At 37.9% G+C, this 12,070-nt stretch overlaps 1 protein-coding gene across 1 annotated transcript in view; it reads right to left on the reverse strand.

Moving 5' to 3' along the window:
- The window catches only part of LOC122803815 (extracellular calcium-sensing receptor-like), a 233,528-nt gene that overhangs the window by 146,935 nt on the left and 74,523 nt on the right, over window positions 1-12,070 (reverse strand). The window contains exon 5 of the mRNA XM_044073501.1: window positions 8,817-9,044. Coding sequence (XP_043929436.1) covers window positions 8,817-9,044 — 228 coding nt within the window. The remainder of the gene's footprint in view (window positions 1-8,816; window positions 9,045-12,070) is intronic.

Below are 12,070 nucleotides of genomic sequence, written 5' to 3' on the forward strand. Positions count from 1 at the left end.
GTCCAAAGGGTCCTGAGTGTTCACAGTGTTTGCAGTATTAAAGTGAAGCCTTTTCAGAGAGATTGTCATGCACTGGGCATAATTACAAGTACCTGTTCTATGCTTATATTTAAATGATTTTTGTTGTTATGGCAGATTTTTGCAGACCTGCAACACTGGTGTTTGATAATAATAATATTGCTGAGAATTGAGCCAGAATATATTTTCATACAGGCTGCATTTTCTGATAAAGACACACATACAAAGGCATTCATACTTCTTAATTTAGCTGGCTTGGAAGGCATTGAGAGGGAACATTCATTTGTGTATGCACATGCTGTGTATGCAGGGGAGGGGGAGAACCACCATATTGTGATACAAGCTGAAACACAAGAAGATTCTCAGTGCTTAAAATACAAATTTAGAAAAAATGTATAATCCTCAAATGAATGTTACAATGGAAAAGCACATGTTTTACACAAGAAATCAAAAGCCTGGTGAAACTATAGCAGCATATATTACATACTTGAGAAATAAAGCAAAAATGGTCAGATTTGGTGGTCTGAGAGATGAGTTGATAGACGGGCTTGTGTGTGGTGTTAATAATGCTGCAGTGAGTAAGATTTTGCTTTGAGAGGGTGATTTAATGTTGAGCAAAGTCATAGAGATTAGAGATTTGTCAAATACAAGAGATTACAGAAAAGCACACAAATATGCTTACAAATGAGAAAACTATGATTGCAGTATCTGCCAGTGTGAAAGATAACCGTGTACAACATAAAGCTAAGATAAAAAAGAAATATAAATGAAATGGGGCTTCTAACCCTAACTATAAACTAAATGGGGATGCAACAAACAACCTTATTGTTAATTGTAACTGCGGAGGCAGTCAAGAACCTAAATGAGAAAAGTGCTTAGCTTTTGGTCATCAATGTCACAATTGTAAAAAGTGGATTAATTTCAAAAGGCTTTGCAAGCCTAAAGTGGCGCTTACTTTTATTAAAAGAGAGCATCCAAAGAAGCAAGCAGATCAAATAGAGAGCTGCAAGCAAACGTTCTATGTTGATGGTGTCTTTGTGATTGATGAAACAATTAACACAGTAAATTATTGGTTGGCAGCGAGGAATGAAATATTGTGTACTGTTCGGATTAATGGGAAACATGTAGAGCTTAAAGTAAACACTGGATCCAAGTGCAGTGTTATATCAGCACAAATGTTTACTAAAGTAAGAGCTGGTGAGGAACTTCATTTAGTAAAGTGTCTAGTTGCTTATGGTGGTGAAGAGATTCAAACTGATGACACAGTAATTCTTCCATGCCATTTTGCTGGGAACAGTTATGACTTGCAGTTTTATGTAGTCAAAAGTGAAAGCCAAATTCAAAGTAAAGTTTATTGTCAAACAGATCAACAAAGAGGAAAAAGTGTGTACCACTGCACAAAATTTCGATACTCAGGCTCGTACCATAAGCATGACAATTTACAGACAGAAAATAGAGTAAATTAATAAAAAAATAAATTAAATTAAATAAAAGTAAAAAAAAAGATACAAAAAGTAAATAAAATAAAACAAATTTGAAAGCTCTATTTATATCAGAAACACAACAAATATAACAGCAGGAATAGACTCAGTAAAATATAAGAATATGCAAAAAACAGTGCTATAATAAATAAGAGAGGCACACATGTAAACTTACCTACCACCAATATATACCATAAACTTACAGTTTAGTTTTCCTAGTGCAGAGAGAAACATATAAAGTGAGCTGTTCAGAGAGTTTATGTAATCAACAATGACATATTGTACACAAATTGTTTACCCATGTAGCATGTTAGGCTATGGGTTTGTGATTCAGCAGTCTAATAGGGTGTGGGAAGAATCTATTATGGAATCTGGATGTTCTGTATCTAATGCTTCTGTAGTGCTTCCTTGTTGGCAGGAGTTTGAACAGTCCATGAGCTGGATGGTGTATATCCCTCAATAGTTTTTGGACTCTGCCATAGCATCTGTTTGAATATATGTCCCGTAGGGTTTGAAGGCTGGAGCCAATGATTTTTGTGGCCTGTTTAACAATCTTATCCAGTGCCTTACAATCAGCTTGAAAGCAATTTCTGTACCAGACAATGATGTTGCTTTTCAGTACACTCTCAACTGTGGCTCTGTAGAAGGTGAGTAGGACTTGTGGGAGGAGTTTAGCTCTATGTAGTCTCCTGAGGAAGTAGAAACATTGTTGGGCTCTCTTTATAAGGTAGAAAGATGCGTGCAGTCACTGTTAGGCCTCAAAGACAGTTTGAGAATGGGACTGATTTCATTTAATAAAGAGTTCCACTATATAAGTCTAAACAATCATGACAGTTTTACACAGAATATTTTTAGTGAATATGCTGATATTTTCAATGATGAGCTTGATAAACTCCCAGTCACATATTCCATAAAGTTAAACCATGAAGTAAGCCCACTTGTTAGACCAGAAAGGAAGATTCTGGTAGCAATGCAAAGCAAAGTAAAAGCAGAACTTGACAAAATGATGAATTTAGGTGCCATTATTCCAGTGCAACAACCCACTGAATTGGTATCCTCCATGGTCGTAGTTCATAAGAAAAGCTCAGGTGATATTCGAATATGTGTTGATCTGAGAGACTTAAACAAAGCCCTTAAGCATCTTCATCATCTGATGTGCACAGTAGAAGAAGTAGCTGCTCTCATGCCAAATGCCACTGTTCTTTCAGTCTTAGATGCAAAAAGTTCATTTTGGCAAATTTTGCTGGATCACAAATCTTCATTGTTAACCACTTTCAGTACACCATTTGGAAGATACAGATTCTTGAGAATGCCATTTGGGATAAATTTTGCCAGTGAATTATTTCAACATGCATAAGAGCAATTTTTTTCTGGTTATCCATGTGCTATTACAGTAGACAACATTATTGTAGGGGGCAATGGCGGAGACAAACATGACAGAAATCTGAGGAAAGTTCTAGATTCTGTTCATGAAGTAAATCTTAAACTGAATTCTCAGACATACAAATTCAAACTGAGGGAAGTTACTTATGTGGGACAGTTGTTTACAAGTTCTGGCTTATAACCAGATCCTTCTAAGCAAGCAGCAATTTTTGAGATGCCAGTTCCAGAAAATGTCACATCTTTACAAAGTTTTTTTTGGTATGGTCAACTATTTAGGAAAGTTCATCCCAGATTTGAGTGAGTTTTCTGCACCCTTACATGAGCTGACACACAAAAATGTAAACTGGTCCTGGTTGGAACAACACCAAAGATCATTTGATATTCTGAAACAGAAAATTGCCATTCCATCCACATTGCGATATTATGATGTTCAAAAACCTGTAACATTTTTGTGTGATGCTATAAAGTATGGTCTTGGTGCAGCATGTCTTCAAGAAGGCATACCAGTAGCCTATGCATCCAGAACTTTAACCCAAACTGAAATGCAGCATGCAGAAATTGAAAAAGAACTTTTGGCAGTAGTATTTGCATGTTCAAAGTTCAATGATTATATTTATGGAAAACATATCTAAATATAAACTGACCACCAGCCTCCAGTGCCAAATCTGAAAAAGCCAGCCCCAGCATGCCTGCAATGCATGATGTTAAAATTGCAAAAGTACAATTTCAATATAGTCTATAAAAAGGCAAATATTTCTATCTTGCTGATGTTTTGTTGAGAGCACCCAGACGAACAACAGAGCAGCATGAGAATGAGAAAGCAGACTTTGAAGTCATGGAGCAAGAACACCAGCAGGCAGGTGCAAGGAGGTGCACTTGCACTCCCCTGGATCAAAGTCGGTTCCAGCAACAGGCCCACTGGCTGGCCAGCAGATTAATTTTCTTTTAATTTAAAAAAAATATGTTTTTTAAGGGAATTCTTCTTTAAGAATGCTCTTTGCGTTCAGTCGCACAGACGGGATGGGTGTCTGTGCAACCGATTGTTTACGTCTTCATCTTCCACGAGCCCATGGATTTGAATTCCTGAAGATATTTGGACTGTAGACAAATGGACAAGGAGGTAGGTGTGTGCTTGTGTGTGTTTAGGTGTTTAAGAGGTGTGTGTGTGTGTGTGTGTGTGTGTGTGTGTGTGTGTGTGTGTGTGTGTGTGTGTGTGTGTGTGTGTGTCTGCATGCGCATATATTAACCTATCTCTAAGGGTTAAAATAGTGGGATAAACTTAACTTTATGCAAACTTCCTCTTTCTAAAGCTCATTGCAACAGTTTAGAAAATAGCAGTCATTTGCTGCTTTATTTTATATATACCCAGCTGTACGTATCGTTACATGTATTGATTGTCCAGATTTTTGCCTCACATATTTAGTTTGTTTCTCATAAAATTCTGTTTTTCTAGCAAATCATTGAGGACTGAAGTCAGAAAATAATGGCAGACATTTGAGATTTAAACTTCTTATCCTTCAGAAAATGCATACTAATGTAAAAGTTGTTCTATCAACTTTATAAGGAGGTAGGGGGATGAATGTATTTGTCATACCTCTCAACTGTATAGATTTTCACCTTATATTTTTGGTCTTTTCCTCACAAAAATTGTGTTGTGTTTTTTTTCTGGCAAATCACTGGGATGAGCTAAGAATTAAAGTTACTAAATAATGACTTGCATTTGAATTTCAGATTTCATATCCTTCAGAAAATGCATTCTAACACAAATCATGCTATTCTAGCAACTTCCTAAATTTGTAAGAGCAATATTTAAAATATACTCCTAGTTTTGGGCTTTTGCCCCTCCCCCCCCCCACATTTTGACAGGCTTTGTCCAGATTTCTTGTGCTAAGAGATTAAGAGGTACAGTGTGTGTGTGTGTGTGTGTGTGTGTGTGTGTGTGTGTGTGTGTGTGTGTGTGTGTGTGTGTATAGCATATCCCTCAGCTGTCCAGGTATTTGCAGACTGTCCAGATTTTTGCTCCATATTTTTGTCTGTTCCTCCTAAAAAGAATTTAAGTTGCTACATTATGACAGGCATTTGAGTTTTAGACTTCATGTCCTTTAGAAAAATGCACACTAACACAAATCCTGTTATTTTAGCAATTTTCTAAGCTCATGAGAGCAATATTTATAATCTGTCCCTATTAATTTTATGGTTTGCCCAGATTTCTTGCACTAAAAAGTTGAGGTGTGTGTGTGTGTGTGTGTGTGTGTGTGTGTGTGTGTGTGTGTGTGTGTGTGTGTGTGTGTGTGTGTGTGTATGTGTGTGTCTGTGAGAAAGTGAAATGCCCTAGCAGGTAGATTTATTTTCAAATGCGTTTTCAAGGAATTATGAGCTTCAATGTAACAGACGTTTACTGTTGCTCATGCTGTCTGCTTAAAATGTGTAACTGTTTTGTTTAACAAATGGTATCACTATTGTGGTATAGCATTTTAAATCAGTGTTAGCACAACAGGTAGTATATTTGTGTCTTGATGCAGAAAGTTGTAGGTTGTACTCCCACAGCATGCAGATTTGTATTTTAAGGGGGTGGAGTGCTGCAGTCCTGAGTATGTCCTCCTTTGGATGAGATGCATAGTAACTCTGAATCTGTTTTTCAGTTTGCCATCCATTCCCTATTACAATATACCAGCTTACCATTTTTTTAACGTAACATGGGCAATTTATTCTTCAAGGGCAGCAGGAACTGAATTTGTAGATGAAACACTGAAATATAAAGTTGTTTTCTAGCAGCAGCCTTATAATTAGTTTCAGATATCTTTACTGTATAATTATTCAGATGACTTCTGCAGAGATTGTGCATATTGGTGCAATTGGTGGATTGTAATGACAGAAGTTTGAGTGGCCTTTTATGGTTGAAATTTTCTGAACTGGGCAGGTTTGTCATTAGTTCATGTGTTTTCTTTTATTGCTTACTGGAAAAATGTTTAAAACTATAAATTTAAAACATGTTCTAACAAGTGGTGCTGTATTATACAAGGGATATAATTTAATCATTATATATTATAATTTAATACAATCAGGAAGGTGAATCAAAGAACTTTTGCATGGTCCTAAAAATGTGTGCAAAGGGCCTATGATTTGAAAACAGCCCAAAGGTAAACTTAACCTGCCACTGACCAGATGCATTTTCTTTGAATGTGGGTTTCAATGCTGTTTTAGTGAATGTGAGTTTCGAAGACATAGAAGTTTTAATGCTAAGTCTGCTTTCATTGTAAAGCTGTATTGCTTTGTTTAGCAAATGTCTATTAGTGTTCATGCTATAAAATTTTAAATAAAAGTTGTAAATTATATCCAAATATCTGTAATCATTGTAGAAGTAAAGCATAAAACAGTATGCACACTGAGTTTTGAACAGTGTTTATGGCAACTGGGGAGAAATAGCCAAGTAATGGGACACTGGAATGACTGCATGGGGGGGGGGGCTGAGTGAGGGGCTGTGGGTTTGCACCCACTGCAAAAAATCCTGCAGTCTCCCCTGCATGGAAGTCAGAAATTTTTCCTCAACACATCTTGATGAACTCAGAAATCACACAGCCTCAGACCCAATTCTCCAGAGCTACAATATTTTATCAGTCAAGGATGGCCAGCACAACAAACTAGGGTACCACTTGACATACAGAAGTATTTTCCTTACTGAGATGATCTCATGATGAAACATGGCATTATCATGAAAGGTCCTAAAGTAGTAATTCCTACAGCATTACAACAGAAATATATCAAAATTTTGCACCGTGGTCACCGGGTTACTGATTCAACCAAAAGAAGGGCAAGACGCATAGTATTTGGCCTTCTATGTCAAAAGATATAGAGAAAGAAACTCTAGCATGTTCAATTTGCAATAGTACTAAATCGCACCAACAAAAAGAACCACTTCAGCTAAACCAGATTCCTGAATTACCATGATCAATAGCTGCTGATGATATTTTCTAATGGAATGGTCGGTATTACTTAGTGTTAGTAGACTCATTCAAATTGGTTTGAAATTGACCTTTTTCCTAACTTAATATCCAGCACTGTCATTACAATATTGAAGAGACATTTTTCTGTCCATGGTAGTCCGCACAAAGTCATTTCTGACAATGGTGCACAGTTTACAAGTCAGCAGTTCCAGAATTTTGCTGAGTCTTGGGACCTTGTCCATGTTACTAGTAGTCCTCAGTATCTACAGTCCAATAGATCAGCTGAACATGCAGTTCAAAGTGCAAAACAGTTGTTAGAAAAATCCAAGACAGATGGTACCGATGTTTTTTCTTAACTTACTGAGTCTCGGAAACTTTCCTCATGATAACATGCTTGGTTCACCTGCTCAGAGATTAATGTCCAGAAAGACAAGAATAACTTTACAATTCAATAAACAATTGTTAGTACCAAATGCAAAGAATGGAGTGGTCAAGGCTCAACTCATGAGAAAACATCAGTCACAAAAGTTGTACTATGATAAGTCCAACAAACCTCTTAGACCATTAAGACAAGGAGAAGTTGTGAGAATGCAAACATCTAAAGGATATTACCAAGTGGGCATCATCAAAAACCTTTGTGAAGAACTGAGATCTTACATCATACAATCTGATGGAATGGATTTCAGAAGAAATCAAAGACATATATTGCCAGTCTCTGATCCAGTGATGCAGCAGATTGCCTGTGCCAGAGACTCTGTTTCTCAGAGTGATTATACACTTGTTCGAATCCCAGAGAACAGTGTACTTTCTTCAAATAATCCTGATGTAATCCCCAAAGTTCCAATTGTAAAAGAATCCCAAGAGACTGTCCCTGTTGCTAAACCAAGTCAAAGTTCTTATGTGACCCGGTCGGGTAGAATTTCCAAACCCAAGAAAAGATACACAGTGACTTGGACTTGAATTTACTTGTTATTATATGCTGATATGATATCTAGCTTGTTAAAAATATTGCATGTCAAACAAATCAAAGAGGGAGGATGTAGGTCATTGTGTGTATTGTACCTAGTCAGCCACTGTAGCTAGACAGCATGTGCATATAAGTTAGTGAGCACGTGCTAGATCAGTACCATTTGTATAGTCAGTCAGAGTGAATGCATGCATGTCTGGAGATGCACATGCGAGTATGTTTGAAGTAATAAGTGAGTCAGTTATCTTAAGTACAGTTACAACTCCTAATGTGTTTATGTACAATAAACAACTTGAAACCATCACAGTGCTTCAGTGCCTCATTTGATACACAAGGCACGCAACAGTACCTACAATTCAGGAAACATAAATTAATAGATAATGAGGTCTGACCTCAACATAGCTAACATGTTCCTTAATTGCATTTGAGCACGTCATGCTGGAAGGGCCTTTCTAGAGTGAGTCTTACAGCTTGCATTAGGACCTTTAATGAATTCCTAGGATTATCTTTCAAATCTAACGTTTTCATGATTCAGGTCATGACATAGAGTGATAAAGCCTCTACAGCCCAGATGACAGGTCTGAGGCACTAGAAGGGATGGATGGGTGTGCACATTCTAAGTGGAAGAAGAAAGGGCAGCAGGGACAAGGCACACTTGCATGGCGTGTTTCCTTGGTTGAGACCAGGGAATCAGCTGTAAAAGTGGTAGTGAAGGTGAGTGGTTCATCCTTGTGATGTCAGCCTTTTGTAAGATGGTTCAGTGCTTATGCTAATTACAAACCCTACCCTTGTGGTTGTATAAAGCACATGCACTGGGGTGAGAAAGTAGGTAGACTTATTCATCAGCAACTGTATAAAACTACATGAGGAAAACCAATCTCCTTACTGGCCCAGGATATGGATCAGGTATAGATGAGGAGATGCTAAGTTGGTTCCAGAAAACCCAGTGAGTGAGGAGCCAAAATGATAGCAGTTAATGGTCAGCTACAGAGAACCAAAAATAAATAAAAAAAAAAATCTAACCTTTCCATGACCTTCATTCCATACAATAGCAGGCACATCCACTGTCAGTTTTTTATCATCTGGAGCACTGGAGTCAAAGAGACCAACATCCAAATATCTGAAAGAGCTTTCGGATGCCACTTGCCAGTTTAAAATGCTGTATAGCGCTGGTGGGTTACCATACATATCAAAAAATACTTCTTCACCATTTTTATTCATAAAGTGAACATTCTTTATATAGTGGAACAGCTAAAAAAAAGAAAAGTAGCAGTTTAAGGTGATGGTCTAATATCTTTCTGTTATTTATAAATTGGTCTATCTTATTCTAAAATGTGTACTTGTACTTTAGTTATTTCAGTTGACTTATATTTAAGTTTAATAAACTGGTGTTTATGTTTAACTTTTGTTGAGCAACTGTCCATTTACTTCCTGATTCCATGTCATTCAGTCCTGCCGTTTGATGATAACCCTGGTCCTACATCCTTTATTAACAACATTCATCCCTTACCCTCTTCCTCCTATCTCAACACCCTAAAGATTTTTACAATTAATGCACAAAGTCTAAACAACAAAGTACACCAAAGCTTGGTTAAGCCATAACCAACCAGATATCTTAGCCATCTCCGAAAACTGGCTCAAGCTCTTTATCTCCGACTCTGAGATTCTGCCCCCAGGATTTCATTGTCTCAGAAATGACCGACTAAATAAAAAAGGTGGAGGCACTGCCCTAGTCTACTCCAACCTTCTTACCTTAATTCCCCTACAAATTCCAATTCCTCAATTCTAGAACACTGAACTAACTGCTTGAATTCTAAAACTAAATAAACATAAAAATATCTGCATCATTGCCCTATATATCTCACCTGGTAACAATATCTCTACACTCGAAAATATTCTCCAATGGGCCTCTACTGAAATTAACTATGAAACTTATATCCTTGGTGATGTGAATATTGACTGGAATAAAATCAATTGCCCCTCTCCCTCCATATCCAGGGTCTATATTAGATCAACGAACGCTTAAACAAGCGAATGCTGATTGATCGACCTTATTTTAGCGAAAGTGAAAAATATCAAAGCAGCAGAAACCCAAATTTTTTCCTAGGGAAAGAATTTGGTTGTCCGTTTCTGTTGCTTCGGTATTTTCAGTGCTGTGGTGGAAAGTTGCTGGTCGGATTCAGGTAAGTGTGTGATTCTGTGGATGTGAGTGTTAGGGTGGTTTAGGTGAGGTTAGGGTTTGGGCTCAGGTTAGGTATGTGTGCGATTGTGTGGACATGAGGGTTAGGGTGGATTTAGGTGAGTTAGGGTTAGGGAGCGGGTGAGGCGAGTGTGCGATAGTGACGGACCTTAGGGTTAGGGTTTGGGTTAAGGTAAGTGGATAGTTAGTGGTGTGTGCATAGTTTAGTGTAGGGTTAGGTGTCAGATTTTAGGTGTATGTGTGCGGATTTCTGTTTGTTTGGTGTGCTTGTGTTGAGTGTATGTGTTTTGGATCAGCGATTTTTTTCCCTAGGAAAAAATCGCTGATCTGACAGTTCAAGATTGTAAGCTTTCGCTTACATAAGGTAGATCAATCAGTGTTCGCTTTTTTAAGCGTTCGCTGATATAATATAGACCCCATATCCATTAACCCCTATAACTTCACTCAAATAATACTCTCCATCACTCGACCTAACAAAATAAACCCTCCCGGATCCACTATAGATTGGATCCTAGACTCAGATCCAAATAAAATAACCAATTCTGGCACAATTCCTGATACCTTTAGCGACCACCTCCCAGCCCTCATGCATCGCTCAACTAGTTCCTCCCCACATCAGCATCAGTACGTTCAAACTCGTAACCTCAGTAGCTTCAACCCAACTACTTTCTAAAATACTTTCAAACAAATGAACTGGCAAATTCTAAACATCCTTCCTCTTGACAAGGCTATAGAATACTTCAACTCTGTCTTCCTTGATACTTTAAACTCACTAGCCCCACTAAGAAACAAAAGGATAAAAACTAAAACTGCTCCTTGGCTATCCAAAGAGACAAAACAGATTATGCACCACAGAGACAAACCATGGAAGCTTTACCAAAACAATAAACTGGACAATACCTTGCTCCAATATAAACAGCTCCACAACCGTGCAAAACGACTAATCACCAAAGACAAAAAATCCTACTATATCAAACTTCAGTCCAATAAAAATAAAAACCCCAGAAAATTCTGGAACACAGTAAACTCACTCCTCAATCCAGGCTCCAAGAATAATCCCTGTCCTGACCCAAGTAAATCTGATCTCGAACTAGGCTCTGAATTTAACTCATTTTTCATAGACACTATAACTAAACTCACCAAGACATTTCCCAATAATAACCCAACTGTTCTACACTCTCCCCCTTCTAACTCACCTTATCTGTTTGAACTCAAACCCATCTCCACTAACTTTATAAAAAAACTTTTGCCCAAACTTAAACCTTGCTCTAACGCTCCCGACAATATTCCCTCTTCCTTCCTAAAATGTGCTGCATATGGCATTGCACTCACAATCAGCATCATTATCAACCGATCCATAAAGGAATCATATGTCCCCAAACTCTGGCGCTCAGCTTATATTCTTCCTCTTCATAAAGGAGGCAAAAATACCAGCATCTCAAACTTTCACCCCATTGCTTTGCTCTCATCAATCTCCAAAATCCTAGAAAAATGCATCCACCTCCAACTTATGCCTTTCCTGGCTCAAAACAATCTTCTCACTCCTACCCAGCATGGCTTCCGTCCAGGCCATATCACAATAACCACTCTACTCTCTTTCCTAGAAACTGTCAATCAAGCCCGAAATTTAGGCCACTTAGTTTTTACTGTTTTACTCTATCTGTCTAAAGCCTTTGATACTGTTTCCCACAAGCACCTTCTCTATCCTCTCTCAAACCTTAATCTCTCACATAATGCTTTATCCTGGTTCTCCAGCTATCTATCAGACAGATTACAGGCAGTCAAATGGAAGAACTCCATCTCTTCCTTCCTACCTACCCCAACTGGCGTACCGTAGGGATCCATCCTTGGGCCAATGCTTTTTAAAATCTTCATCAATAACTTTCACACTGCTATTCCTGATGCTAAAATCATTCAATACGCAGACGATTCAACCTTAGTCTGCTCTGCCTCAAACCTCTCTGAATTGCTGACTAAAACCCAAACTGCTTTCTCAATGACTGAAAACTGGATGCACCAAAACCACCTCTCTCTCAATGCAAATAAATCAAAGATTCTACTATTCCCTCCCACAAAG

Source organism: Protopterus annectens, chromosome 6.part0 (assembly GCF_019279795.1).
Source record: "Protopterus annectens isolate FY-2018-M chromosome 6.part0, PAN1.0, whole genome shotgun sequence".
Taxonomy (NCBI): domain Eukaryota; kingdom Metazoa; phylum Chordata; order Ceratodontiformes; family Protopteridae; genus Protopterus; species Protopterus annectens.